This window comes from Musca autumnalis, unplaced genomic scaffold, assembly GCF_047663935.1.
Source record: "Musca autumnalis isolate F117 unplaced genomic scaffold, ASM4766393v1 scaffold_2, whole genome shotgun sequence".
Classification (NCBI taxonomy): Eukaryota; Metazoa; Arthropoda; class Insecta; order Diptera; family Muscidae; genus Musca; species Musca autumnalis.
In genome coordinates, this window is record NW_027411755.1 from 228883174 (window position 1) to 228899318 (window position 16145).

Here is a 16145-nt window from a genome sequence, read left to right on the forward strand (position 1 = left end):
CGAACGGATCTGCCGATTCGATCCAAAATTTGGCCTTTGTCCTAACTTGGATAAAGTTCGAAGATAAGTCATATCGGTCCACCCCTTCAGGAACCTCCCCCACAAAAGTTCAAAAATGTTTGAAAAATTGTGCGCATGATAACTCTTGATGGGAGTGACCGAGTTGGTCCATACTTTACACATCCTAATATATATACCTGATATCTATCAGGTTCGAATATGGACTATATTAGTCCACTCCTTTGGGTACCTCCCAATACTAATACTAATACTAATACTAATACTAATACTAATACTAATACTAATACTAATACTAATACTAATACTAATACTAATACTAATACTAATACTAATACTAATACTAATACTAATACTAATACTAATACTAATACTAATACTAATACTAATACTAATACTAATACTAATACTAATACTAATACTAATACTAATACTAATACTAATACTAATACTAATACTAATACTAATACTAATACTAATACTAATACTAATACTAATACTAATACTAATACTAATACTAATACTAATACTAATACTAATACTAATACTAATACTAATACTAATACTAATACTAATACTAATACTAATACTAATACTAATACTAATACTAATACTAATACTAATACTAATACTAATACTAATACTAATACTAATACTAATACTAATACTAATACTAATACTAATACTAATACTAATACTAATACTAATACTAATACTAATACTAATACTAATACTAATACTAATACTAATACTAATACTAATACTAATACTAATACTAATACTAATACTAATACTAATACTAATACTAATACTAATACTAATACTAATACTAATACTAATACTAATACTAATACTAATACTAATACTAATACTAATACTAATACTAATACTAATACTAATACTAATACTAATACTAATACTAATACTAATACTAATACTAATACTAATACTAATACTAATACTAATACTAATACTAATACTAATACTAATACTAATACTAATACTAATACTAATACTAATACTAATACTAATACTAATACTAATACTAATACTAATACTAATACTAATACTAATACTAATACTAATACTAATACTAATACTAATACTAATACTAATACTAATACTAATACTAATACTAATACTAATACTAATACTAATACTAATACTAATACTAATACTAATACTAATAGTTTTCAATAAAATCGGCACTGGCGAATAATCCCCAACATCCCCCTCTACTCAACATAAAACATCTCAAGCTAAATATCACTTACCTATGGAAGAACAACACCAACAGCAACAACAAATCATATGTTGCATAATCCGGTATCATTTCAACGCCAAATAATTTCTCAATACCCAATGGATGATTGGGAAAATTATAACGGTAATAAGTCCAAATTAATTTGAATTGGAATATGAGAGTAACCCAACAGACAACAGAAAGAACTGCATAGTAGCCCAGTTAAAATAGACATTGAAATAGCAAAAATTCCCACAAAGTTGGATTTTGGTGGACAGCTAGGGTTTACCATTAGAAGCAACGTTTTAAAAGTCCCCATCGATCTCATGTGTGCAAAAAAAGTCATTCGGGGTCAAAGGTTTTTACCTTTAAGAGTTTTTTAGGTTTTCGGATTTATTATTTGAAAACGGTTGATCTAATCAAAAAGTAACTAAAGTAAATATTCTAGGCAGAACAATTATCTACAAGTTTGATCTTAATAATTTTTTTCCTAGAAGGAACCATTCTTGAGATATAGCTGTTTTGAAAAACACATGATTTTTATGCACTTATAAGGGAAATAAGCCCATATTCAGACGAACCGGCTAAAATGAGCGAAGTAACCGGGTCTGGCCCCCAAAAAAATATATTTTCTTGAAGAGCGAAATTATACCTATTTAAAAAACAAGTAAGAACAGACTATAGTCGGACGGGGCCGACCATGTGATACCCTATACCACTATCCCTGTGCACTAGCTTTCCGGGCTAGCTTTTGATAAATGATAACTTTTATTTAAATGTATACACAAAAGTTTTGATCAATTTAACCCGCTAAATATTATCCGATCATACCGTTGACTTGCACGCTACTTCTTCATCTCAAACCAAAACTACGTTTAAAATTTCGCGCCGATCGGACTATTATTGCGACCTACAGAGCGGCTACAAAATCGAGCAAAAATTTTGTTTTTGGTCCATTTCATCCCTTTAACATTTCACGATCATCGCCAAAAACTAATCAGTTCTATTCTGGTCCAAACCCGACCTCCATACTAAATTTCGTGACAATCGGTCCATAATTGCGGCCTCTAGCTTGATTACAATTTTTAATGGACGGACAGACGGACGGACGGACGGACGGACACACATCGCTAAATCGCTTTATCTCGTCGAGATATGAAGTTTGGTATACCACATGAGGGGTCTACGACGAATATTTCGCGGCGTTACATGAATTTTTGGGAAAACAAACTTATTATACCCTTTTCCACATTGTGGTATAGGGTATAAAAATCTAAAAAACGGAGCGGGTGTAGTAGTGTAGTGTATTCAATGTTAGAGTAAATTTATGCAAAAATAGCCCATTTAACACACATGTGTAATCGAAAGCCAAACGGGAACGACCCCAACGTAAACTCTCCTTTTTTTGTTCAAGTTTTGTCCGAAGGTAGGTTTTGTTGCGCTGATAACGGAAATATAAAATTTTCATGGTTGGCGGATCCGGTTCGCAGGTTACTCGACCCGAAAGGCCAAATTTAAAAATCGGGTTAGACCCGGTTCTACAGAACCGATTATTGCAAATTCGATATCGTTTGAAAGCTTATGGAACTACTTAACACTTAGTGTCGTTACTTTAACCGGTTCGCCTCATATATTTTTTATTATATTTTTATACCCTCAGCCTTTAGGCTAAGGAGGGTATATGGGCAAAACTGCCAATTATTTCATATTCCATTTCCAAAAAATTGATTTTTTTATTTTCGCGCTACATTAACAATTTTTGGTACATAGGTTAAGAAAAAATCCCCCAGTACAAATCCGCTCGCGAGCAAATTTTTGGTTGTTGCGGACAAATGTTATCGCGGTTTTACTTCTGCTTTTAAGAAAAAATTATTATAAAAACGCTAATTATTTTATTGAGCACAATTGGCACTAAAAAGTTATCACGAAGTGACGTCATAAGTAGATTGCATAATATTTGTAAAATGTTACTCAGCATTCGCGGAATTTACAAAAAATTGACAAAATTTTAAATGTAATCCGAATTGTTTGAAAATATAGGTCCATTTACCCGTCAAAAATTAGAAAAAAGTAACAGTTTTAAAGAAAGACTTCACGGGGAATCAAATGAGACCAAACTTATAATCATCGGGATAGTAGTTAGAATATTATAGCCAAAATAAGCACATATTTGTGATACAAAAAACAAATTTTGGTTTGGAATAATAGTTTTCACATGCATTCTAGAGCTGAAAATATTGGAAAAATTATATAGGAGTACTTCTTTTATTTTTCTTGAAACTCTCAAGGAAATTGGCGGATTTTGCTTTATCTACATTCACATAGAAGGTTTCCCATTGAGGAAAGTTATCGGGTTGTTGAAATAAATCATTAGACTTCTTAAACGGAAATAGAATTCAAATAAACCGCTTTAACTTATATGCATTATTAAAATATGTGTAAATCGCGTAATTATCAAAATCGTTTTGTCCGCATGTGATTTTCATGTACAGCAAGACCATATCTTTTAATTTGTATATATTTTTCGAAATATAATTTGGACGCTAAGATGTAGCATCGGCTGCATCTTAGCATTAAAAAACCTATAAAACATCGCTAATTTGCGCAAAGTTCATACAATTTCGTTCCGCATCCGGTTTTAGTGTCACCATGAAAATCTGCATCTATATATACCTATTTCAAGGCAATCAGTCAAGAACCGTGGATGTAGCATCACACACTATTTTTGGGATAAAATGAATGTAGTTCCCTTATCAGTGAAGTTTTTAAATCTCTGTTTCCGCAAAAAGGAAGATGCTGCACTAGTTTTTTCATAGTAGTGCAAGCGGCCGACAGAATACGCGATAAAATGCGCGATATTTTCAAAAACAATATTAGGTGATTTTCCTACCTTGGAATTTCTCCTATCTCGCGTTTTAGTAGATGGATTTTAACGAATAATGATTTATTAGATCCGCAACGTAAAAATCCAAAATTTGCAATCATGCACGAGTAAATCGAATGCCAATTGTACAAATTAGACCCGAAATATATGATTTTTAGAAATTTGTTCGCACAAAATTTTCGTATTTGGATACAGATTTCTCTGAAGCTGTGTAGGCTACATTCACGACACATATATCAAATAAATCAGATTCGTGAGTTCTTCATTCCTATATATGATTTTTTGAAAAACCTGTTTGCGGAACGAAATTATAAGAAAATTTCAAAAAACACTTAAAATCTGGCTTCAAAATGTCAGCATCATTTAATGGTAGACGCAGATCAAATTTTGAGAAGTTATACACTAGTGAGATGATCCTTATTTAGTTGCCTTCTACTTTTACTTTAACGGGAAAATCGTGAAAAGTGTGGTTTAATCACAAATTGAGAGAAAACAAAAAAAGACACGTTGGCTTCAACCCATTTTTACCAATTTTTTAACATAAATATAGCCACAGCTTCCACGCAAATCAACTTTGAAGGCCAATATTTTTTGCCAAGTCTAAAAACATTTCATTTTATCCGAAAGCATGTAAATTGTACAATATACAACCACTATTCGCGAGTTATAAACGGGTAAACCTTGGCTTCAACGATGTTAAATTTTCAATAATATTGCCCATATACACTTTGATACGATGAAAATGTGCCTCATCGAAATAATGGTTTTAGACCCCAAGTATGTTTGGACCAAATGTGTTTCAGACAATTTGGAGTCGATCTAGCCATGTCCGTCCGTCTGTCTGTCTGTCTGTCCTGCTGGCTGGAGCGCACGATAACTCTCGAACGGATGAACCGATTCGGTTCAAATTTTGGCTTTCGTAATATTTTGTCCAAACTTAGTTTAAGTTCGAAGATGAGCTACATCGGTCCACTCCTTCCGGTACCTCCCCCACAAAAGTTCGAAAATGTTCGGAAAGTTTGTGCACACGATAACTCTTGAAGGGAGCTACCGATTTGGTCCATACTTTGTATAGCGTAAACTTTCTACCAGAGTATATTGAAGTTTCAATATGGTCTCAATAGGTCCACTCCTTCGGGTACCTCCCACACAAAATTTCGGAAAAGTTCAGTTTAGGGCCATCTCTCGAATCGCTTTGATTTTTGTTTTAGCAGCTTGTGTTCACTGCCCTCCATACGACAGTACAAGTTTCATCAGGGGCAAGTCCATACTTCCTGAGAAAATAGCATGAAAGTTGCAAAAAACCCCTATGACACCGTGTAAGTTGGTTGGAGCGCAAAATAACTCTCGTACGGATCTGCCGATTCGGTCCAAAATATGGCCTTAGTAATATTTTGTCCAAACATAGTTTAAGTTTGAAGATAAGCCATATCGGTCCACTCCTTCAGGTACCTCCCCCACAAAAGTTCAAAAATGTTCGGAAAAATTGTTCGTACGGTAACTCTTGAAGAGAGTGGCCGAATTGGTCTATACTTTACACATCCTAATATATATACTAGATCTAAATCAGGTTTAATTATGGAATATATTTGTCCACTCCATCCGGTACCTCCCACACAAAATTTCGGATAAGTTCACTTTAAGACCTAATATCCAGGGTTTAAAAGCCAGCATCTAAAAACATTAGCATTAGCTGTACACTTCAACTGCTACACAATATTCACACACACGGCTAAATAAGCAACCGAACGCATATTTATTTTTGTACATTTTTGCTTATTTCGTTTTTTACGCCTAATCTTTTTTTCGTTAGGCATAATCGACAACCACGCTACATATTTAGCACTCGGCTACCATTCGTCGCAGCGAATTAGCCAGAGAGGGTGTTTTTTGTCATTAGAGTTGCCAACGCAGTAATAAAAAAGATGTCATTTAAAGTCAAAATGCTCCCATCATATGGTAGAACCTAAAGAATACTAATTATTATTGTTTAAGAATAAAAAAAAATATATTTTGAACGGCTTCACCAAAAATTCACATGTCCTTTGAACGAAAAAGTGGAATTAATTATATTGTGATTTTTAATGCAATACACTGGTAACCCTGATCTCAAAAACAATTGTTTATTGAAAACATGGCTAATCCGTTGAAACTTTGTTGCTTATTCTCTTTTCTGATATGTGTTGATCATGTGTGCTGCAAAATATGAGTATGCGTGCCCGACGCTTTTTTATTAAAGCAACAATATCAAATAGCATCAGCATCGCTAGCAATATTTTTGTGAAATTTGTTGCTACACGTTGCCGTTGTTCATTGTTGCTAAACATATTTCGAAGAAATTTTAGCAGGCAAAGCTGCAAATATTCGGTGCTTTTGCTAATATGGCGTTAGCATTTTAAACCCTGCTAATATCGAATCACTTTGATTTTTGTTGAAGCAACTTTCATTCGCAGCCTCAATTACGATGGTAAAAGTTTTTTTTTTTAGGGGCGAGTCCATACCTCTTGAGCAAACAGCACGAAGAGTGTAAAAACCCCTATGGCACCATATGTTGTGGCTGGAGATCCACTTCCATAACGGTCAATGTCGATCCATCCCTTTTAGTATCTCCTCCGCAAAACTTTTGATATTTAATCCTAATCAACATTTTTGTCGGTTCAAACGCCCAAATTGTTAAAACGTATTTTGGGAAAATTTTTTTTCAATATACACAGGCTGAGGGTATATCTCTGTCGGCAAAGCCGACTGATACTTTTTTACTTGTTTATTTATATTTTTATGAAACATTTATTTGTAGGCCAATTTTCGTCACACATTCCAACTTTCATTAAAATTGGGTATATGCAGTGTGTTGGGTACATCAAATACGTGAAATCGGACGAAAATATATATGGGAGCTATATGCAAATCTGAACCGATTTCAATATAATTTGGCGAATTTATTTCTAGACCAAATTCGTTCAAACATCCAAAATTTGGAGATATTATCTGTTACCATTCTATAGATACATATTTGCATCTCCGGATCAACGCGGAATTTCAGACATTTTTATAGCCTATGTTACTTTCAGGCCATGTAGTGATATACTCTGAAGTTTTCAGGAAGATCGGTTCAGCAGTTTTTGAGTCCATAAACTTCAAACAAACAAACGTACAAACATTATTCTACTTTATACATAGACTAGCTGAACCCGGTGCGCTTCGCTACCCCGAATAAGGTAAAATATATTTTGCTACATTTATTTGTAGGCCAGTTTTCGTCACACATTCCAACTTTCATTGAAATCGGGTATATATAGCGTATTTGGTGCATCAAATACATGATGCAATTCCGTCACACATTCCAAATTTCATTGAAATTGGACATACATAGCGTGTTTAATGCTCAAAATACATAAAATCGGCCGAAAATATATATGGGATCTGTATCCAAATCTGAGTCGATTTCAATATAATTTGACAAATTTATTTCTAGACCAAATTCCTTCACACATCCAAAATTTGGAGACATTATCTGCTACCATTCTATAGATATTTCCATAAAAAATCGAATTTTTTGTAGGTACCTCCGATTCCTATGCTATATCTCCGGATCAACGCGAACTGCAGAAATTTGTATAGCCTTTGTTACTTTCAGGCCATGTAGTGACATACTGTGAAATTTTCAGGAGGATCGGTTTTGCGGTTTTTGAGTCCATAAATTTCAAACAAACAAACAAACAAACGTACAAACATTTTTCTACTTTATGTATAGAGAAGTATATTCTATATTATATTTATTTATTCTATTATATCCAAATTGTTCTTAAATAAATAAAACTTTTTTTTTTAAAATATACTGAAACAAGTAAACAAGTATCAGTCGGCTTTGCCGACAGTGATATACCTCAGCCTATATTGAACTTTTGTGGGGGAGGTACCTGAAGGAGTGAAACGATATGGCTTTTCTTCGAACTTAAACTAAGTTTGGACTAAATATTATGGGAGCCAAATTTTTCATCGAATCGGTAGATCTGTTGGAGAGTTATCTTGGGCTCCAACAATTACACACGGATATTTTCTCGGGAAGTAGGCTTTCGTGCCTTATTAAACTTGTACCGCCGTATGGGGGGCCGTGAATACAAGGAGCTACAACAAAAATCAAAACGATTCGAGAACAGGTCCTAAATTGAACGTTATCGAAATGTTTTATGGCAGGTACCCGAAAGCGTAGACCGATTGAGTCCATATTGGAACCTCATGTAAGATTGGTAGAAATTTCACGATGTACAAACTTTGGACCAAATCGGTTACCCCCTTCAAGAGTTATCGTGCGCACAAATTTTCCGAACATTTTCGAACTTTTGTGGAGAGGTACCTGAAGGAGTAGACCGATATAGCCCATCTTCGAACTTAAATTAAGTTTGGACAAAATATTACGATAGCCAAATTTTGGACCAAATCGGTTCATCCGTTCGAGAGTTATCGTACGCACCGGCCAGCCAGACAGACGGACGGACATTGCTAAATCGACTCCAAATTGTCTGAAACACATTTCGTCCAAACATACTTGGGTTCTAAAACCATTATTTCGATGAGGCTCATTTTGCCGGTATGAAAGTGTATATACCCTCGTTAGCATAAATGCTGAGGTTATAAAAACCATCTAATGGGCAATTAATCACAAAAGTACAGTACAGGCAACCACAATATGTTTTCGGCGGCTATCACGCCATTTTAAAATATTTCAAATATGTATTATTATAATATGATAGAGTTTACCGTATATCTATAATATATATTTATCTTTCAAAATATGGTGGAATGAATCACAATTTTTCTCTGCGGGTAGGTGAGGAAATGTAGTTGCCCTAAAGCGACTGATATTTTTATACCCTCCACCATAGTATGGAGGGTATATAAAGTTTGTCATTCCGTTTGTAACACATCGAACTAATCATTTGCGACCCTATAAATTATATATATTCTTGATCAGGATAAAATTCTAAGACGATCTAGCCATGTCCGTCTGTCCGTCTGTTGTAATCACTGTAGCGTCCGCAATAATTGAGATAGAGTGCTGAAATTTTGCACCCGAGGGTATTTTTTCTATAGGCAGGACAAGTTCGAAGATGGGCTATATCGGTCCACTCTTTGGTATAGCCCCCATATAACGGTACCTCCGGATTTGAGGTATTTTGACGTTCTTCGCCACATTTGCACACCGAAATAGCTATAATTTGGCACCTAGGGTTCTTAGTGATCAACAAACTTATATCCCAAAGGATATGGGCATAGGTCCATGTTTAGGTATAGTCCCCATATAACGGTACCTCCCGATTTTCGGTATTTTGAGAATTTTAGCCACAATTTTTAACGGAACTATCTGCAATTTGACATTTGAGGTTCTCAGTGGTCATGAAATATCTCCACGAAACATCGTCAACATAGGTCCATGTTTTGGTATGGCCCCCTTATAACCGTACCTCCCGATTTTCGGTATTTTGAACATTTTAGTTAAAATTTTTAACCGAACTAGCTGTAATGTGACATTTGAGGTTCTCAGTGGTCATGAAACATCTCTACGAAACATCGTTAATATAGGTCCATTTTTTTGGTATAACCCCCATATATCGGTACCTCCCGATTTTCGGTATTTTGAGAATTTTAGCTACAATTTTTAACCGAACTAGGTGTAATTTGCCATTTGAGGTTCTCAGTGGTCATGAAACATTTCCACCTAACATCGTCAACATAGGTCCATGTTTTGGTATAGCCCCCATATAACGGTACCTCCCGATTTTCGGTATTTTGAGAATTTCAGCTACAGTTTTTAACCTAAATAGCTGTAATTTGACATTTGAAGGTCTCAGTGGTCATAAAACATCTCCAACAAAACATCGTTAACATAGGTCCATGTTTTGGTATAGCCCCCATATAACGGTATCTCCTGCTTTTTCGTATTTTGAAAATTTAGGCTGCAATTTTTAACCGAACTAGCTGTAATGATCGGTATTTTGAGAATTTTAGCTACAATTTTGTCTATTCAAAAATAATCGTCAATATAGGTCCATGTTTTGGTATATCCCCCCATATAACTGTACCTCCCGATTTTCGGGAATTTTCAGTGGTCACGAAATTTCTTCACTAAAATTCGTCAACATGGGTCCATTTTTGAGGGTCTACATTGTTTTGATGAAACTATCCTCAATTTGACTCTTGTTCCCTGCAGCTATAAAACTTTTCCGCCAAAAAATTTAAATACAGGATGACTCTTTGATATAGCCCCGTAGGTGGTACCTTTCACCTAGCTGAACACATTTTTATAGATTAGATTAGATAACACTGTGCAACAAAATGGAGGTGAAAGTCTGGGGCACGGAAAATTTCTCTTGGGGAAGAAAGGCCTTGGTGAGTATATTATGAACCCCGAATTACAGATCCGCCGGGAGTCGAACTTCCGCGTTATGGAGTGATGAAATTTTTGTTAGAGACCCTGTGGGCCATCAGGAATTAGCGTTATTCCATCACGCAATAACGTGGAAGTTTGACTCACGGCGCATCTGTCCTTCGGGGTTTTATTATACACACACCAAGGGTTATCTCCAAAAGGAATTATCTCTGCCCCAACATTTGTGTTCACAGTGTAATTTAAGCAATAGTGGGAGGCAGTAGGAGTCTATCCATTGTCGGACCGGCCGAACTTAACGACTTTTTACTTGTTGTACTTGTTCATGATTCAATTATATTAATAGATGTACTGAATCGCAAGGTACATATGTTGGTTGTTTTCCTATAATGGCTTTGTTCTGTTTTTTATTTAATAAATTTCGCAACATTTCTTTTAATCGTTTAATAACACGAATACAAGTACGAGTACTGAAGAATTTATTGGCTATGAATCACAGATAACCAGACGACCACTTACTCACAATTAAACGTACGTTGTACAATTTTAATGACTCAATGTTGTATATTTTGTATAATTTATTGTTAAAAATTTGCCAATATTAAATTCTAAAATTTTGTTAAATTAATTAATAGAGAAAAACACTTAAACTATAATAATAAAATTCTCATTGTAACAATTGTCATTCTTCTGTTGCTTAATGTTTATTACTGTTATCACTTTTTCATGACCTTCACATACATATTGACTGGCACATGAATGTTGCTCTGTTTAGGTTTTGGTTACTTCTTCTCCATTGCCTAGATATCATCGACGTCATCAACATCAACGTACGTGCACCGACTTCACTTCGATAACAATTCCAATAATGGCCAAAATCACGTAGATGGATGTTATGGCAATGACATACAAGGGATTTGTTGTAAATACCAATTTGGTCAAGAGAATGGTGCCAAACAGGAATATGGCCATTAGAAATGCCACAATGAGTATGGTTTTCAAATCACGATACCACAATGTTTGAGGATTTTGTCGAGGAGGTACGTTAACTTTCGGTTTCAATGGACGATATTCCTGTTCGTATTGTGTCTCAAAGCCACTGGTAAAATCCACATCGTCATAGGACACTGTCGCCTGTTCCACATCTTTGGACATTTTTGAGGGATATAATGGTGGAATTTTGGGTGCTTCATCTTCGTGTGTAGCCATGTTGTTGTTAGAATTATTCGTTGTTTGCTTATCTTCGATTTTTGTTTTGTTGTTTTTTTTTTTAATTTCCTCGCTTTAAACTCCAGTTAACCCGTCATTTGTTTCTGACTTCACGTTCCATACTAGTGTCAGCCGTACTATCTGTCTTCCATTCTTGTTTGAACTGTTTGTTCTCTTGACTGTTATTCGATTCGATTTGAGTATCGTAACAATGGAATTGATAATTGAATGATTTGTTATTGGGTGGGTTGCGATCTGTCCGTCCGTCCCTTGTATGTACATCGTTGTATTATCATATCAATAAAACAAGAAAAGGTGTTAATGTGATAAGCGGCCCTACTTGCTACGCTATGCTCCAGCGTCGCTTGATCAATAGCTGTGGCCACTGATAATGACGTATCTTTGTTTGTTTTTGCTTTTTTGATTTGTGCGTTCCACTTCTCGTTCTGCTGTTACTTCAATTGTTGCATTATCGCGCTGTACGATAAGATATCGAATCGTAGCTCTCTTTGGTGTGCCATTGAGATATTATAAAAAAGTGATATATTCTCTCTGGTTTTATTGGATGTCGAATAAAAAAAGTTGATATGACGCATACAGTAATGAAACAAAATTTTAATAAATTCAGAAATTAATGAACGCTTCTATTTTTTCCAATTCGAAAGTTTACAGAAGAAACTCTCAAGGACTATCACCACCGAGATTATTGTTCTAAGATATTTAAATTATTTGTGAAGCAAATTGTTCAGGAACAAACAATTCTACAACAATTGCGCTTCTACTAAAACAAGTTCCAAAAAATTATTCAGTTGTAGTTCGAAGGCTTTAATCGTTTTGAATTTTTTACCGAGTCAAGTTCTTATGGTCCTGATTAAAATACCATATTTTTTCGTGAGCTAATCATTACTTCCTTAGATAATGACCAAAAACTCTAAAAATACGCTGAGACCATCAAAGTTCCGAAAATTCAAATAAAATGCAGTTTAACTGCGGTTCGAGAATCATTTTGAAATTTTTTCCAAATGTAATTTTTCTGGTTCCACTCGGAATGATATATATTGTGCTGGATGGTTTATAACCATATATAATTGTGTCGGCATCAAATAGAAATCGTAAAGTGTCCTCCAGGGTCTAGTCAAAATAGACATGCGCGTTAGAGGGAAATAGCACAAAATCCCATAAAGTTGAATTTTGGTGGAAAGCTAGGGTTTTCCATTAGAAATAACGTCCTAAAAGTCCCCATCGATCCCATGTGTGCAAACGAAGTTATTCAGGGTCAAAGGTATTTTTTTTTTGTGGCCTTATTCAGTTTTTTATACCCTCCACCATAGTATTTGTCATTCCGTTTGTAACACATCGAAATATTCATCGGAGACCCTAAAAAGTATATACAGTAGAACTTCGATAATTTGTAATCCAAGGGACCGGTAATTTTCTACGAATTATCGAGGATTTCGAATTAGGGGGGTTTAAATGCGAAGGAAATGGATTCAAGGGACCGGCAGTTTGTTACGAATTATCGAAGTTTACGAATTATTAAGGTACGAATTATCGCGATTCTACTGTATATTCTTGATCAGGGTAAAATTCTACGTCGACATAACCATGTCCGTCTGTTGAAAACAAGATACTGTTCGAAATTCTTTAGAATTGAGCATTGTAATTTGGTATAGGAGTTTCTATTTCTCCTAGGATGTTTGATATTGCAAATGGGCTATATCGGTCCACGTTTTGATATAGGCCCCATAGAACGGTACCACACAATTTTCAGTATTTTAAAGGTTATAGTCTAGTTATAACATTGAAATGGCTGAAATTTGGTACTTACTCTTCGATGGGGGTATAAAACTTTCCCCCAAAATTTGTCGGTATAGATCCACGCCTTCATATAGCCCCCATAGAACGGTACCGCCCGATTTTCGGTATTTTGAAGGTTTTAGCCTCATTATAACACCGAAATGGCTGAAATTTGTTATTTCGTCTTCATTTGGGGTAGGAAATAAATTTTTTAAATATCCACGTCCTTAAAAATATTGAGGAAATAAATTCTTTAAAAAATCCACGTCCTTAAACAAATATTGAAGAAATAATTTTTTTAAAAAATCCACGCCCTTAAAAAAGTATTGAGGAAATAAATTCTTTAAAAATCCACGCCATTAAAAAATATTGTGGAAATAATTTTTTTTAAAATCCACGCCTTAAAATATTGAGGAAAGAAATTCTTTAAAAAATCCACGTCCTTAAAAATATTGAAGAAATAAATTCTTTAAAAAATACACGTCCTTAAAAAATATTGTGGAAATAAATTTTTTTAAAAATCCACGCCTTACAAATATTGAACAAATAAATTCTTTAAAAATCCACGCCATTAAAAAATATTGTGGAAATAATTTTTGTTTTAAAATCCACGCCTTAAAATATTGAGGAAATAAATTCTTTAAAAAATCCACGTCCTTAAAAAACATTGAGGAAATAATTTCTTTAAAAAATCGATGTCCTTAAAATTCTTAAAACATTCCACGTCCTTAAAAAATATTGAGGAAATAAATTCTTTAAAAATTCCACTCCCTTAAAAAATATTGAGGAAATAAATTCTTTAAAAATTCCACGTCCTTAAAAAATATTGAGGAAATAAATTCTTTAAAAATTCCACGTCCCTAAAAATATTGAGGAAATACATATTTTTAAAAAATCCACGTCCTTAAAAATCATTGAGGAAATAAATTCTTTAAAAAATCCAAGTCTTAAAAAAAAAAATATACGGAAATAAATTCTTTAAAAATCCACGCCCTTAAAAAATTTTGAAAAAATTTTTAAACAATCCACGCCCTTAAATGTTTTGAGAATAAATTCTTTAAAAAATCTACGTCCTTTAAATATATTGAAAATAGATTCTTTAAAAAATCCACGTCCTTAAAAAATACTGAAAATAAATTCTTTAAAAAATACACATCTTTAAAAAATAATGAAAATAAAATCTTTAAAAAATCCACGTCCTTACAAAATATTGAAAATAAATCCTTTAAAAAATCCTCGTCCTTAAGAAATTGTGAAAATAAGTTCATTAAAAAATCCACGTCCTTGATATATTGAAAATAATTTTTTTAAAAAATCCAGGTCCTGAAAATATTGAAAATAAATTTTTTAAAAAATCCACGTCCTTAAAATATTGAAAATAAATTCTTTAAAAATCCAAGTTTTTAAAAATATTGAAAATAAATTCTTTAAAAAATCCACGTTCTTAAAAAATGTTGAAAACAAATTCTTTAAAAAAACCACGCATTTAAAAAATATTGAAAACAAATTCTTTACAAAATTCGTGTCCTTAAACAATATTGAAAATAAATTCTTTAAAAAATACACGTCATTAAAAATATCCACGCCCTTAAATGTATTGAGAATAAATTCTTTAAAAAATCTACGTCCTTTAAATATATTCAAAATAGATTCTTTAAAAATTCCACGTCCTTAAAAAATATTGAAAATAAATTCTTTAAAAAATCCACATCTTTCAAAAATATTGAAAATAAATTCTTTAAAAAATCCACGTCCATAAAAAATATTACAAAAAGATCCACACCCTTAAAATTGTTTGAAAGTGAAATATTTAAAAAATCTGCTTCTGCTAGACGACCCAAGGGGCCAGTACTGTATATTAGACGACCCAAAGGACAATCTACTCTAGAGTAGACGACCCAAGGGGCCATCTACTCTACAGTAGACGACCCAAGGGGTCATCTACTCTACAGTAGACGACCCAAGGGGCCATCTACTCTACAGTAGACGACCCAAGGGGCCATCTACTCTACAGTAGACGACCCAAGGGGCCATCTACTCTACATTAGACCACCCAAAGGGACATCTACACTACAGTAGAGGACCCAAGGGGTCATATACTCTATTGTAGACGACCCAAAGTGTCATCTACTCTACAGTAGACGACCAAAGGGGCTACCTACACTACATTAAACGACCCAAGGGGCCATCTACTCTACAGTAGACGACCCAAAGGGACATCTACACTACAGTAGAAGACCCATTATGAGACTGCCCGACTTCACCTCTGAATGTCCTATGCCCAACCAGTTTGATGTTCGGGTAGCAGGAAGGACGTTTTTCGATCACCCTGTATGGAGAGGGGGAAGAGAAGAATACTACGTCGCTTTATATGTCTTCCTGTCGAGGAGAAATCATCACAATTTACAATAGATCGTTTTACAAACGCTATTAACAACGCCAAGTCATCCATAGCGTTAGGCCCTCACGAAATCTCCATGTTAATGCTGAAAACAATTGGGTGTGTCGGGAGTTTAGTATCGTTCCAAAGTTTTCAATCTATCTCTAGCCACCCACATTGTGGCCAAAGTATGGAAAAATCGGCAGAGTTTTGCAGCTATTTAAGC

At 34.1% G+C, this 16145-nt stretch overlaps 1 protein-coding gene across 1 annotated transcript; it reads right to left on the reverse strand.

The window, feature by feature from the left end:
* Window positions 1-11093: 11093 nt before the first annotated feature.
* LOC141393356 (uncharacterized) lies at window positions 11094-11929 on the reverse strand. Its single transcript, XM_073966356.1, has one exon. The coding sequence runs from the start codon at window positions 11740-11742 to the stop codon at window positions 11359-11361; it is 384 nt and encodes a 127-aa protein (XP_073822457.1). The 5' UTR covers window positions 11743-11929; the 3' UTR covers window positions 11094-11358.
* Between the last annotated feature and the right edge of the window lie 4216 nt (window positions 11930-16145).